This window comes from Aptenodytes patagonicus, chromosome Z (genome assembly GCF_965638725.1).
Source record: "Aptenodytes patagonicus chromosome Z, bAptPat1.pri.cur, whole genome shotgun sequence".
NCBI classification, from domain to species: Eukaryota; Metazoa; Chordata; class Aves; order Sphenisciformes; family Spheniscidae; genus Aptenodytes; species Aptenodytes patagonicus.
In genome coordinates this window covers 24,580,152-24,594,587 of record NC_134982.1, presented here as the reverse complement: position 1 = coordinate 24,594,587, position 14,436 = coordinate 24,580,152, and the positions used below count along the sequence as shown (strand labels likewise).

The window sequence follows — 14,436 nt, the reverse complement described above, 5'->3', positions numbered from 1 at the left end:
TCTCAGGACCTTCTTCAGACCTGATTTTAAGTTCTTATACATTTGTTAGATTCCTGCCTCGTGATTTGACAAGAGTTATCCGTGTGCTGTAACTGCATGAAAAAAGTGAAATATCTTACCCAATAAAGAGAAGCAGTTGTTGCACTTCTACTTTGGGAAAAGAGTACATACACAAAGAGACAGTGCCGAAGAGCTGACATTTTTGTAAATGCATATTGTAGCTTACCTTGCAGTAGCAGTTTTGCATTTCTATACCTATGATTTTCATAGAATCATAGAATACCAGGTTGGAAGGGACTTCAAGGATCATCTGGTCTAACCTTTCTTGGCAAAAGCACAGTGTAGACAAGATGGCCCAGCACCCTGTCCAGCTGAATCTTAAAAGTATCTAACATTGGAGAATCCACCACCACTTCCCTGGGGCGATTATTCCAATGGCTGTTTGTTCTCATTGTGAAAAACTTTCCTCTTGTGTCCAATCGGAATCTTCCCAGAAGTAACTTGAACCCATTACCCCTCATCTTTTTCACGTGACTCCTTGTAAAAAGGGAGTCTCCATCTTCTTTGTAGCCACCCTTTAAATACAGGAACATGGTGATAAGGTCTCCCCTAAGCCTTCTTTTCTCAAGGCTGAACAAACCCAGTTCTCTCAGCCTTTCCTCATATGGCAGGCTTGCCAGTCCTTTGATCATCTTCGTGACCCTTCTCTGGACCCTCTCCAGCCTGTCCACATCTTTTTTGTATGGCGGGGACCAAAACTGAACACAGTATTCCAGGTGTGGCCTGGCAAGTGCTGAGTAGAGTGGGATAGTGACTTCTTTATCTCTGCTGGTGATGCCCTTGTTGATGCAACCCAGCATCCTGTTGGCTTTCTTTGCCGCAGCAGCACGCTGTTCACTCATATTGAGCTTGTTGTCCACCAGGACCCTCAGGTCCCTTTCCACAGAGCTGCTCCCCAGCTGGGTAGATGCCAGCCTGTGCTGCACTCCTGGATTATGTTTTCCCAGATGCAAGACCTTACACTTGTCCTTCTTGAACTTCATAAGGTTCTTGTTAGTGCACTCTTCCAGCCTATCCAGGTCTTCCTGCAGGGTGGCTCTCCCTTCTGAAGTGTCCACTTCCCCACTCAGCTTGGTATCATCAGCAAACTTCATCAGGGTACACTTGATCCAATCATCCAGATCACTTATGAAGATACTAAACACCGTTGGGCCTGATATCGATCCCTGGGGGACCCCACTTGTAACAGGTTGCCAGTTTGAACAGGAGCAATTTACCACCACCCTCTGGGTGCAGCCTGTCAGCCAGTCCCCCACCCACCACACGGGTCTAGACCGTAACTCATCAGTTTCTCTAGGAGGAGGCTGTGGAAAACGGTGTCAGAAGCCTTGGAGAAATCCAGGTAGACAATGTCCGCCGCTTGCCCCACATCAACCAAGCAGGTTACTTTGTCGTAGAAGGTGATCAGGTTTGTCAAGCACAATTTTGAATGCATTTCTTGAGGTCATAGCCTTTAGTTTTACTTCCTGTCAGGTATTGGTGAGATACTAAAAAAGATAGGAAAATTATGCAACAACAACAGAAAATTTACAAGTTGCATTTTATGCTTTAGACTTGCAGGTTTCAGGCTATCATTTGGTAACTGCGGTCTTGGGAAGGATGGCCTGAAAACTTTACTAAATCCACCTGAAAGCTGGATTCAAACTAATGATTTGGACAAAGAGCAAGATCTCTGAGATGAGGGCTAGCACTCGTCAGTATTCACCGAGAGGACTTAGCCACTAAAATGGAAACTTACTTTATTGCAAATGTCACCAAATCTGCCTATGGATTGATGGATTTGCATTTTTAGAGCCAGAGACAATGGGTTATGTAAAAGCTTTGATATCATTGGTATATTAGTTTGTGAAATTAAATTAACAGTACTTGCAGTGTAGGAAACCAGGATTTAATCTGCAGGACTACCAAAACCAGATAAAATATCAAGAAAGCAGGAACATTGTATGAGGGGCTTTGCTGCCACAGTTCCTTTAGCTGCTCCCAGGTGTTCCCAGCCTTGTCTGCTGTTCTTGTCAGCAGTGATATTGCAGGCTGTGCATACTTGTGTGTAGCTGTTTTTTTGTCAGACTGCCAGAGCTGTGTTCAAGAAGAAAAGAGGATACAAACAGTGATTTTAGCAGTTTAAATTGTGGCAAAAACTGAATAGATATTTAATAGGGTAAAAGAAAGACTTTGCTTTGCTTACAAAGTGACCTCTGGACATCACCTTGTACAGCCCCTCTTGCTCAAAGCTCAAACAGGTTGCCCAGGACCGTGTCCAGACGGCCTTTGAATATCTCCAAGGAGGGAGATTCCACCACTTCTTTGGGCAACCTGTACAAGTGCTCGGTCACCCACACAGTAAAAAAATGTTTTGTGATGTTCAGGAGGAACCTGTGTTTCCATTTGTGCCCATTGCCTCTGGTCCCATCACTGGGCACCACTGGAAAAAGCCTGGCTCCATCCTCTTTACACCCTCTCTTCAAATATTTGTACATACTGAGATGCCCATCTGAGCCTTCTCTTCTCCAGGCTGAACAGTCACAGCTCTCTCAGCCTTTCCTCATATGAGAGATGCTCCAGGCCCTTCGTGGCCCCTCGTTGGACTCTCTCCAGTATGGCCATGTTGTACTGAGGAGCCCAGAACTGAACACAGTACTGTAGGTGTGACCTCACCACTGTTGAGCAGAGGTGAAGGATCACCTCTGTCAACCTGCTGGCAGCTGTCCTCCTAATGCAGCCCAGAGACCATGAACCTTCTTTGCCACAAGAGCACATTGCTGGCTGATGTTCAACTTGATGTCCACCAGGGCCCCCAGGGCCTTTTCTGCAAAGCTCCTTTCCAGCTGCTTGGCCCCCAGCATGTATTGAGGCATGGGGTTGTTCCTCCCCAGGTGCAGGACTTTGCACTTCTCCTTGTGGAACTTCATGAGGTTCCTGAGGGCCTGTTTTTCCAGACTGTCAAGATCTCTCTGGACAGCAGCACAACCCTCTGGCATATCAACCACTCCTCCCTGTTTTGTGTTATCAGCAAACTTATAGAATCATAGAATCATTGACGTTGGAAAAGACCTCTAAGATCATCGAGTCCAACCGTCAACGCAACACCACCATGCCCACTAAACCATGTCCCTAAGTGCCGCATCTACACGTCTTTTAAATACCTCCAGGGATGGGGACTCAACCACTTCCCTGGGCAGCCTGTTCCAATGTTTAACCACTCTTTCAGTAAAGACATTTTTCCTCACATCCAATCTAAACCTCCCCTGGCACAACCTGAGGCCATTTCCTCTCATCCTATTGCTAGTTACTTGGGAGAAGAGACCGACACCCACCTCGCTACAACCTCCTTTCAGGTAGTTGTAGAGAGCGATGAGGTGTCCCCTCAGCCTCCTTTTCTCCAGACTAAACAGTCCCAGTTCCCTCAGCTGCTCCTCATAAGACTTGGTCTCCAGACCCTTCACCAGCTTCGTTGCCCATCTCTGGACACGCTCCAGCACCTCGACGTCCTTCTTGTAGTGAGGGGCCCAAAACTGAACACAGTATTTGAGGTGCGGCCTCACCAGTGCCGAGCACAGGGGCACAATCACTTCCCTACTCCTGCTGGCCACACTGTTTCTGATACAAGCCAGGATGCCATTGGCCTTCTTGGCCGCCTGGGCACACTGCCAGCTCATGTTCAGCTGGCTGTCGACCAACACCCCCAGGTCCTTTTCCACCAGGCAGCTTTCCAGCCACTCTTCCCCAAGCCTGTAGCGCTGCATGGGGTTGTTGTGGCCGAAGTGCAGGACCCAGCACTTGGCCTTGTTGAACCTCATACAGTTGGCCTCGGCCCATCGATCCAGCCTGTCCAGGTCCCTCTGCAGAGCCTTCCTACCCTCGAGCAGATCAACACTCCCGCCCAACTTGGTGTCGTCTGCAAACTTACTGAGGGTGCACTCAATCCCCTCATCCAGATCAATTGATAAAGATATTGAACAAGACTGGCCCCAAAACTGAGCCCTGGGGAACACCGCTCGTGACCGGCCGCCAACTGGATGTAACTCCATTCACCACAGCTCTCTGGGCCTGGCCGTCCAGCCAGTTTTTTACCCAGCGCAGAGTACACCTGCCTAAGCCGTGAGCCGCCAGCTTCTCTAGGAGAATGCTGTGGGAGACAGTGTCAAAGGCCTTACTGATGAACCGTTCCATAATCTTCCCCGGCACCGAGGTCAGGCTGACAGGCCTGTAGTTCCCCGGATCCTCCTTCCGGCCCTTCTTGTAGATGGGCATCACATTGGCAAGCCTCCAGTTGTCTGGGACCTCCCCCGTTAACCAGGACTGCTGATAAATGATGGAGAGTGGCTTGGCGAGCACCTCCACCAGCTCCCTCAGCACTCTCAGGTGGATCCCATCTGGCCCCATAGACTTGTGAGCATCCAGGTGGCGTAGCAGGTCGTTGACTGCTTCCTCTTGGATTATGGGGGGTTCATCCTGCTCGCTGTCTCTGTCTTCCAGTGCAGGGGGGCCGAGTACCCTGAGGATAACTGGTCTGCCTGTTAAAGACTGAGGCAAAGGCGGCATTGAGTACCTCAGCCTTCTCCTCATCCTCGGTGACAATGTTCCCCCCTGCATCCAATAAAGGATGGAGATTCTCCTTGGCTCTCTTCTTGTCGTTAATATATTTGTAAAAACTTTTTTTTGTTGTCTTTAACAACAGCGGCCAGATTGCGTTCTAGCTGGGCTTTTGCCTTTCTCATTTCCTCTCTGCACGACCTAACGAGATCCCTGTACTCTTCTTGAGTTGCCTGCCCCTTCTTCCACAAGTGGTAAACTCTCCTTTTTTTCCCTGAGTCCCAGCAAGAGGTCCCCGTTCAGCCAGGCCGGTCGTCTTCCCTGCCCGTTCTTCTTACGGCATATGGGGACAGCCTGCTCCTGTGCCTTTAAGACTTCCTTCTTGAAGAACATCCAGCCTTCCTGGACCCCTTTGCCCTTCAGGACTGTCTCCCACGGGACTCTCTCAACCAGTGTCCTGAACAGGCCAAAGTCCACCCTCCGGAAGTCCATCGTTGTGGTTTTGCTGCCCCCCCTCCTTACTTCACCAAGAATCGAGAATTCTACTATTTCATGGTCGCTAAGCCCAAGACGGCCTCCGACCACCACATCTCCCATCAGTCCTTCTCTGTTTGTAAACAGCAGGTCGAGTGCGGCACCTCCCCTGGTAGGCTCACTTACCAGCTGTGTCAGGAAGTTGCCTTCCACACACTCCAGGAACCTCCTACACTGTTTCCTCTCTGCCGTGTTGTATTTCCAGCGGACGTCCGGGAAGTTGAAGTCCCCCACGAGAACAAGGGCTAGCGATTGAGAGACTTGTGCCAGCCACTTGTAGAATGCTTCATCCGCCCCTTCATCCTGGTTGGGTGGTCTATAACAGACTCCCAGCAGGATATCTGCCTCGTTGGCCTTCCCCCTCATCCTTACCCATAAACACTCGACCATATCATCATCACAATCGTTGAGCTCTAGACAATCGAAACACTCCCTAACATACAGGGCCACCCCACCACCTCTCCTTCCTTGCCTGTCCCTTCTGAAGGGCTTATAGCCATCCATGGCAGCACTCCAATCATGAGAGTCACCCCACCATGTTTCTGTGATGGCAACTAAGTCATATCTCTCCCGCTGCACAATGGCTTCCAGCTCCTCCTGTTTGCCGCCCATGCTGCGTGCATTGGTGTAGATGCACTTGAGCTGGGCTATCGATTTCGCCCCCAGCATTGGCACGCCACCCCTAGGCTCATTTCTAGTGAGCCTGGTTTTATCCCCTTCCCCCTTCGAACGTAGTTTAAAGCCCTCTCGACGAGCCCCGCCAATTCATGGGCGAGAATCCTTTTCCCCCTGTGAGACAGCTGAACTCCGTCTGTCACCAGCAGGCCCGGTGCCGTGTAAACCTCCCCATGATCAAAAAAGCCAAAATTCCGCCGACGGCACCAGCCCCTGAGCCACATGTTGATCAGGTGTGTTTTCCTGTTCCTTTCAGTATCCTTCCCTGCCACTGTAGGGATAGAGAAAAACACTACCTGTGCTCCCGATCCTTCAACCAGTCGCCCCAGTGCCCTGAAGTCCCTTTTGATCACTGCAGGACTTCTCTCTGCAACCTCATCACTGCCAGCCTGTATAACCAACAGCGGGTAGTAGGCAGAAGACCGTACCAGACCAGGGAGCTTCCTAGTAATGTCTCTGACTCGGGCCTCAGGGAGGCAGCAGACTTCCCTATGGGATGGGTCTGGTCGGCATACTGGGCCCTCTGTTCCCCTCAACTTGTTGAGGGTATACTCTTCCCCGTTATCCAGATCGTTTATGAAGTGATATTGCTGCCTCAAAACACATCGAAGATCACCATCAAATGAGAAGTAAGACTACATCTCAAAGATAGATTGCGAGAATTTTTTTTAAGAGTACAAATATGGAAGTCCTGATCCTTCTTTACTAATCTTCATATTTTATTGTTTCATCCTAGTACAACTATTTAGAAACAGGATTTATTTAATTAACTTGTAAGGGGAACTTGGTGCAGTTAAAATACCAGCCATGTAAATTAGTACCTAAGCAAGTGGGACTGAAGAATAGGGTGTAGCGACCAGTAGCAGAGAGATTCGGACTCAAGCTTTGAGGTGGGTCAAGAGTGATCCTTCTACTGCTTGGAGAATATGATGCAAAGAGGCAAATTTAATTTGTGTTACTATTAAAAAAAATTTAAAAAATTCTTATTATTTTATTTACATAGTTATTTTTTATTCTCACTGTTACCATCTGAAGGATTATTGAGTTAAAGTAGTTACACTACTATTTTTTTTACCAGTAAATATATTGTATTCAAAAATGTATTTTTAATTAGAAGGAGATAATACAGTGATTTATAGAGAAAATTTAAAATTTAAATACTGTCTAATGTCCACTATTTTAATATCTATCACAACAGCTTCAGAGTAGGAGAAAAAATTTCTAGTTTCTGAATCATATTGCAATGGACTGGCTGTTATAAGAGCCTGATTAATTTACACTGAGAATCATAATTGTTATGTTAATACTTGCATTGTGCAGTAAATTTTTATCATTCACGTTTATAGAGACCCTTTCATTTGAATGCATTTCAGATTTCTGAACAGTGCTAACTGGCTTAGATACATAGGAAGACAAGTAAACCTGCCATAAAATGGACTCTTCTGTTGCTTATAAAATAGTAATATTTATTAACACCTCTGATTTCTGTCAAACAAATTCTTTTCTTTTTCAGTCTAAAAATGATTTTAATCTGTATTTCAAATACTTTGTCTGATGAAGCTTGCAATTTCAGCAGGTACTTACACATTGATAACAATGTTTAATGTGCTATCTAAATTCTGGGTATATTTAAGATTAGTTGTCATTATTATTTTGAACCTGCTGATGAAAAATGTGAGAAACAGCAAAGAATTCTGTTTCTTCTATAATTCTTTCTGAGATGAATTTCACTTACATCTACCCTTATTCCAAGTAAAAAGATACTTTACAGTTTTGTGATTGGTAATGCAAAGTAATGAAAATTTAAATGAAAGCATCACGCTTGGAGACTGGTAAAAATCAGAGCCAGACTTGATATCTGTTCTCATTCTCAGCCTTAACACAATGCTTTTGTCAAGGCTACAAGTAAGCAGAGGTGATACAGCTCTCTAAGAAGTTTATTAATTTTTTTCTTGATGTCTTAATAACATGTCTCAGTACAGCTGCTTAGTACAGTATAACTGAGTCTACAGCTCTTACCAAAATGATTTTGTTTAAATTTTTTCCGCTGTTTTTAATGTGTGTTTATAAGGAGGTAGCTGATGGATTGATTATGAAGCATAGTTTGATGTGATTCTGATTGTTCAGTTTTATGGAAACTGTTACGTAACACTTACCTTTGTTTAAATTACTTCAGTTACTTCATGCCAGCCTAAGATTGCAAAATAGACACTTCAACTGTAAAGCAATAAAGCAAGTTTCAGAATCAGAGCCACAAGATAAAGCAGGGAACCACCTCCTAGTCTCTTGCATGATTATGTTTGCAATATAAGAATATAAGCATTTACTTTTATGTTGATATTTGGAAGAAATTAACCCTTTTCTGTCATTATTATTTTAGCCGTGTCCTTCAGGGGCCCGTGATTTTCGAGAAAAGCAATGTGCGGATTTTGACAATATGCCTTTCCGGGGAAAGTATTATAACTGGAAACCCTACACTGGAGGTAATGGTTAGCTTTGCAAAAATGTTATGTGTAAAGTCTTCAAAATTATGTAAATGTTATATAGAGACTAATGTTGTAAATACAATGTTTTGATTAAAATATAATGAGCTAAGTTTGCTAAATTTGTACTTTTGTCAATTGCTGAAAATGTTGCAGAATAGCCATCTCTATTCTGGTGGAGTTTTGTTTTACTGTGAAGGGGAGTGAGCATCGTTGTAGGGATTCCACTTTAAAAATATGGAGCCCTTCTCCACTTGCAGTTGCAATAGAATTAGAGATTCCGTAGGTGATCTGTAAGTTCTTTTCATGCTACAGTGATGAGTTCAGTATAAAAAAAATCTCACAATAAGTTTTCCTTTCTTAAGGTCAGAATATTAGGAAAAGGTGAAAGGAGTAAAAGCATTTATAAGAGTCTCTAATGACTACTTCAATAATTGAATTATAAATAATTGTACTATGCAATAAAAGGGTATTTTGCAGCAGGGAAGAGGGTTGTAATTTCTTTTTCTCTTCAAGACAGTTTAATCAAGTTTAGTTATGTTTCTGTTGTTGTTCAAAGTTCGTAGGTTGCCCTTTTATTATTTTGTTTTTTCCTGTTCTAAACTCTGAGTGAATAGGTCCTTTTTACCCCTTGTGTTTTTGTATTTTATTGACTTGAATGGTTTTACTCTTAGTTTTTTTAGATAAAAGCCTAAAAAGGATCATTGTGATCACGCGGTCTGAGCTGTACTGTAATTCAATAGGACTAAATTCCTAATTGAAATAGTCTGATGTTGGTTTTGAAATTTACCCTGATATACTTCTAGCACTACATTCTTTTGTTACTCTTGTTTTTCAAATGGTGAAGTGGTATCCTTATTGTTTTAAATTGTTCAATAATCATTAGGGTTGTGTTAACATAATGGAATCATTATGGAGCCAGCCAACCTTGCCATATCTTACTATGCAAAATAATCTTTTTTGCAAGAAAGAAGAGTCAAGTACAGAAATCAATAAAGGGAAGTTAAATAAAGTGTATACATTATATGTGTCAGGTATGAGATAAAATTAATAAATTTCAGCTCTGTTTATGCATATATATTTTTAACTAATTGTTAACTTTTCAAGATTTCTGTTGGGTTTTTTTTCATTCGTTTTTGTTGTCCAGGTGGGGTTAAACCATGTGCATTAAACTGCTTGGCTGAAGGTTATAATTTTTACACTGAACGTGCTCCTGCAGTAATAGATGGGACTCAGTGCAATGCTGATTCACTGGATATCTGTATCAATGGAGAATGCAAGGTTACAAATGTTTTATAAAGTACTTGTGGATTACTTTGTTGTGTCTACTATCTCCTACATTTAATTACGGTACTTGTTTGTTACTTATATGAAATGGGAGTGTTGACAGGTCAAGTTGTTAATGAAAGAGTAAGATTGAGACAAAAAGATAAAAAGGGTATTGCATAAATTAGAATTTCAGTAGCTTCTCACAGGCATTCGTAGAATCCTTCATTTTGTCTTCTTTTTTCTTGCTTTATGATTTCTGTGGAAGAGTCGGTGGAAAGGGCAACAGGAGATGAACAGATTCCTTGCAATGTTACAAGGCCTGTTCCATCATTCCAATTAGAACACCACTGTGGCTTGAAAACAGTAAATGTGAACATATTAATCTGTTTCTCTCTAACTAGTTCATCTTGTTGCAAACAGTTCTGCTGTTAATGTAATTGAAACAGAAAGTTGTCAGTATCGCCCTTGTAGTTCTAGGAAAAAGTGTATAATGATGCAAGTATTTGCCATTTACTAAAAATCTGATTATCTTGTAAGATTCCTATAGAACTGCATTACATGAATTTTAATAGAATTGGAGGTTTGTGCTATCGTTTTGGTTATATACATCCCACTGCTGCTTCAGTTTAGCAAGGCGTTTAATTATGTATTTAAGTCTAGACATCTGAACAGTGCTGGTGACTCTAAAAATTATTTGAATTCACTGAAACCAACAACATAACTAAAGTTTAACCCAATGCTTAAGTTTTTTGCTAAATTGAGGGCTGAAGATGTATGTTTATTGAGTAACATGATAAGATCAAAAGCATTTGCCATGTATTAGTAAACTAACAAAAAAAAAAGGGCAAAAGAAATAACCTGTGGAATTCTGGTTTACTTTATACATAAGAAGATTTTAGTAGTTTTGAGAACTCTTTTAAAACTAATAATCAGACTAAATCTCAAGTTGAGAACGAGCTATGTAATAAAGTTGGGCCTCTGTCGTCTTGGTGAATCAGAAGGTCGAAATGTAAACGGTTAGAATAATACTACTGTCAATTATTTTAACTTTGAGTATTTTAACTTCTCTTATGACCTATATGTTACCTGTTTACAAGATGGTAGATAATATTGCTAGACAGTAGACAAAGTTATGTAGCTGCCTTCTTTTTTGTATAAATCCTGGAAAAAATTGGTAAGGTGTTCATTCTGTTTACATCCTACTTGTTCATTCTCTCTTTTTTCTTTTTTAAGGATCCAGCTGTCTCTATTTCCATTAGCTTTGTAATAGGGTTGAATCAATAAGTTATAAGGAGTTAATCACTGTTCATTGTACATACATTTCTCAAGTAGATAATCAGAAATGTAATGTACCTTTTATGATCAGTTATAGACACCTCTTTTTTCCAAAGGCTTTTGAATCCTATCTAATACAGCATGTAATTCAGCCTTTCACTAAGTTTCATTCTGCATTCATTCTTACAGTGAAGTCATTTAAACTTTACATTGAAACTTAGGAAAATAATTGCAAGTTTTGCCTGGAGGATGTGGAAATATGGTCTATGAAGCTGTAAATGCCTTTGGGAACAATAACACTATTTATGCTACATAAATGTTTAAGGAACACACAGCAAATGTTTACCTTAACAAAGCAATATAGATTGAACACAGCTGTTGTAATATTAAATAAAAACATCACTAATCATTTATTGATAACTGTAATAATTACATTGTTTGTAAAACGCTGTGAGATCCCTTCCTGAAAGTCACAGTAGAAATACAAAGTACTTACTAATGAAGATTTCATAACAACCCAAAATGTGGATTGTTCTCCTTTTTTGTTTTCTTTCTCTGGTAAGTGAAAACCCACTTACGGTAACAGCTATCAAAAGCAGAGTAGATAATAAGAAGAACTGAATATCTCAAACTTGAGAGAAACACTTCAAAAAAACCTATGAAGATAGTGGTGCAAGACCATCATCCTGTTAAAATATTTGTTCTTATCTGTTCTCAGCATGTAGGTTGTGATAATATTTTGGGGTCTGATGCTAAGGAAGATAGATGCCGTGTTTGTGGAGGAGATGGGAGTACATGTGAAGCCATTGAAGGTTTCTTCAATGATTCATTGCCCAGAGGAGGTATGCACATACATGTCCATTCTATTGCACAATGCATTTAGATGACGCTTTAGCAAATAACAATGCTGCATTGATTTCCAGCATGGCATTGCTGCTGGTCATTCACTTTGACTCCTTTGGCCTCCTTGTTTCTTTTTTCTGTATTAGTTTGGATTTATGTCAAATACAACAATATGTTTCATTACTGAATAATTAGTTCTCATGGTCTTTAATGCACTTAAAATGAAGTGTGTGTGGGGTATTATTATTTAGCTATGGAGGTATAGTAAGAGTACTGTTGTGTATGATAGAATCTGGTATTAAGTCATACATGAAATTTTAGAATAGAAAGAATCCAGAAATGTTTCTTAAGTTCATCTTATTAAGAACTCAGGAAATGTATATGGGCAATTAGTTTAAAGCATAGCTCAAAAAAAGACAATATTAGTGTTGCAATCTTAGTGTTAACAGTTTTGGGCTCCTGAATTCAGGAGAAGGATTGATGCACTGGAGTGAGTTCAGTTCAGTGAGGAACCACTATGATTATTGGGGTCTGGAACGCTTGCCCCTGTGAGGAGAGGCTGGGAGAACTGGCCTTAGCCTGGAGAAGAGGAGGTTTGTGGGGACCTAGTATCAGCCTTCCAACACCTATGAGGAGGTTATGGAGAAGACAGAACCAGGCTCCTCACAGTGATGGGTACATGGTGAGAGAAGAGACAATGGCTATAAATTGAAACAAGACAGGTGCTGACCGAATGGAAGGAAAAACTTTTTTCCTGGGAGGACAGTCCAGCAGTGGATCAGGTTGCCCAGAAAGGTTGTACAGTTTCCACCCTTGGAGTTTTTCACGACCCAGCAGGATAAAGTGCTGAGTAACTTGGTCTGATCTCCTAGCTGACCCTGCCTGTAGCAGGAAGTTGGACTAAATAGACTGTCTGAGGTCCTCTCCAACCTGAATTATCCTGTGATCCTAAGGTCATTTTGTACGTTAATTACATGTGGTACACTGTTGAAAAGACTCTCTTAGCACTTCAAAAAAGGAATTCCTGACTACATGGTAAGTTCTTGCTATCACTTTCAAATTTTTGTATGAAATTTTAAAGAGTTTTCCTTTGTATCGCATGAAAGAAAATGTTCAAGTACATTTGAATCCCTTATCTCATACTAATTTTTAGTAGTAAATAATTTATTAATGGTTAGTTCCATGACTAATATTGATTAACGTAAACAACAACAAATAAAATTTACCTTTGTCTTATAGGCTATATGGAAGTGATTCAAATTCCAAGAGGTTCTGTGCACATTGAAATAAGAGAAGTGGCAATGTCAAAGAACTACATTGGTAAGAGCATGGTTTAAATAGCAGACTGTTATTAAGTCGGAGTTTATGTTGTGATTTGAAGGTATATTTTCTGGTTTGGCCAAACCATGCACATGGTACAAGCAGCAGGGGGAATTGTTAGCTGTTAATATTAGGTTGTGATCAGACAGCTGCAGCAGTTGGTTAGGATGTATTCTCTTGAACGGATCTAATGAAATACATCATGTGATTCCTCCTTGTCCACTCAGTGCAAAATCAGGTCAACTTCACTATAGTTACAGTGTCAGACTTGAGCTGAAGTGGATGAGGAACACTCAAATGATCTACTGTCCCCCTCTAAGGTAGTGTCTTCTATTTGGGAAGTCTCTGATCTTGGGGGATTACACTTTTTTAAAACACAGTTTTATTCTTGGAATGATTATTCATCCAACAGCCATAGTTACTTAAATGCTAACAATACTGTCTCCTTATCTTAAGGCAATTTAATGTATTAATTTCACAGTGTTTCTGTGTTGCTGTGTTGTATGGACTAGGTGCCATCCCTGTTTTATAGGTAAGGAAAATGAGGTGCAGAAAAACTAGGTGCTTAATTGAGATCATTCAGGAAGCCTGTTGTAAAGCACAGAATTAAATTCAAATTTGCAGATTATTATTCCTTTCTTTTAAAGACTGTTAAATTTGCTTTCTGTTTTTTTAATACTGATATGTACAAATCTGGCTTCGTCAAAGTCAAGACAAAATGCATTTCTGGAAGTCTCTGTACCCTGATTTGCATAGCAGTCAGTTCACAGTAGCGCAAGAACAACCATTTCTTAGTCAAAAATAGATTAGAGAGCTGATTAGTTGTACAGCAAACTAAGAGATTAACACAACCAAAAGTTACTACCTGTTTAGGCTGAACAGCAGCTGATGAGGCTACTTTTGTCAGTCTGTACTCCAGGTAGTTGATATATATAACACTAACATGTTGGAAAGACTTATGATGCCTGTAAGTGTGAGTTAGAACAGCAATTATCCTCCTAGCTACATGAATTCCTGAATTGATTATATTGATAATAATGGTACCTTTTACTGTTGGATGCCTACTTTTCTTTCTGCCTGCCCCCACCCTTCTGTAATTCAGCAGATAATCAGTCTCCCTCCATTCTGCAGCAATAATAACACCACTACTCCAGCAGTACAGTACTTACTATTGTTTCAGCATCACACTCCCCGTGGCCCCTCCCCCATGTCAAAATATACTGCACGTAAGGTTGCTCATATATACTATACTGACATTTCAAACAGGTGGTGGGAGAGAGGCATACAATGCATCCTATCATGGTCATTTTCTGCTAAGAACTATTCCATGGGCAACTGAAAACCAGAACAAAGACAGTAACTCTTGGCTACTACAAATAGGTTTGTTATTCCTCTATTTTATAAGCAGAGGGAAGTGATGTAGAAAAGCATTTAGATTGGCACC

General features: G+C 41.3%; 1 protein-coding gene across 2 annotated transcripts in view; it reads left to right on the top strand.

Annotated features, from left to right (window-relative positions):
- The window catches only part of ADAMTS6 (ADAM metallopeptidase with thrombospondin type 1 motif 6), a 158,655-nt gene that overhangs the window by 110,863 nt on the left and 33,356 nt on the right, over positions 1 to 14,436 (top strand). For both annotated transcript variants that reach the window (XM_076361965.1, XM_076361964.1), the window contains 4 exons: positions 8,183 to 8,285; positions 9,433 to 9,566; positions 11,548 to 11,671; positions 12,912 to 12,992. In XM_076361965.1, coding sequence (XP_076218080.1) covers positions 8,183 to 8,285; positions 9,433 to 9,566; positions 11,548 to 11,671; positions 12,912 to 12,992 — 442 coding nt within the window. The remainder of the gene's footprint in view (positions 1 to 8,182; positions 8,286 to 9,432; positions 9,567 to 11,547; positions 11,672 to 12,911; positions 12,993 to 14,436) is intronic.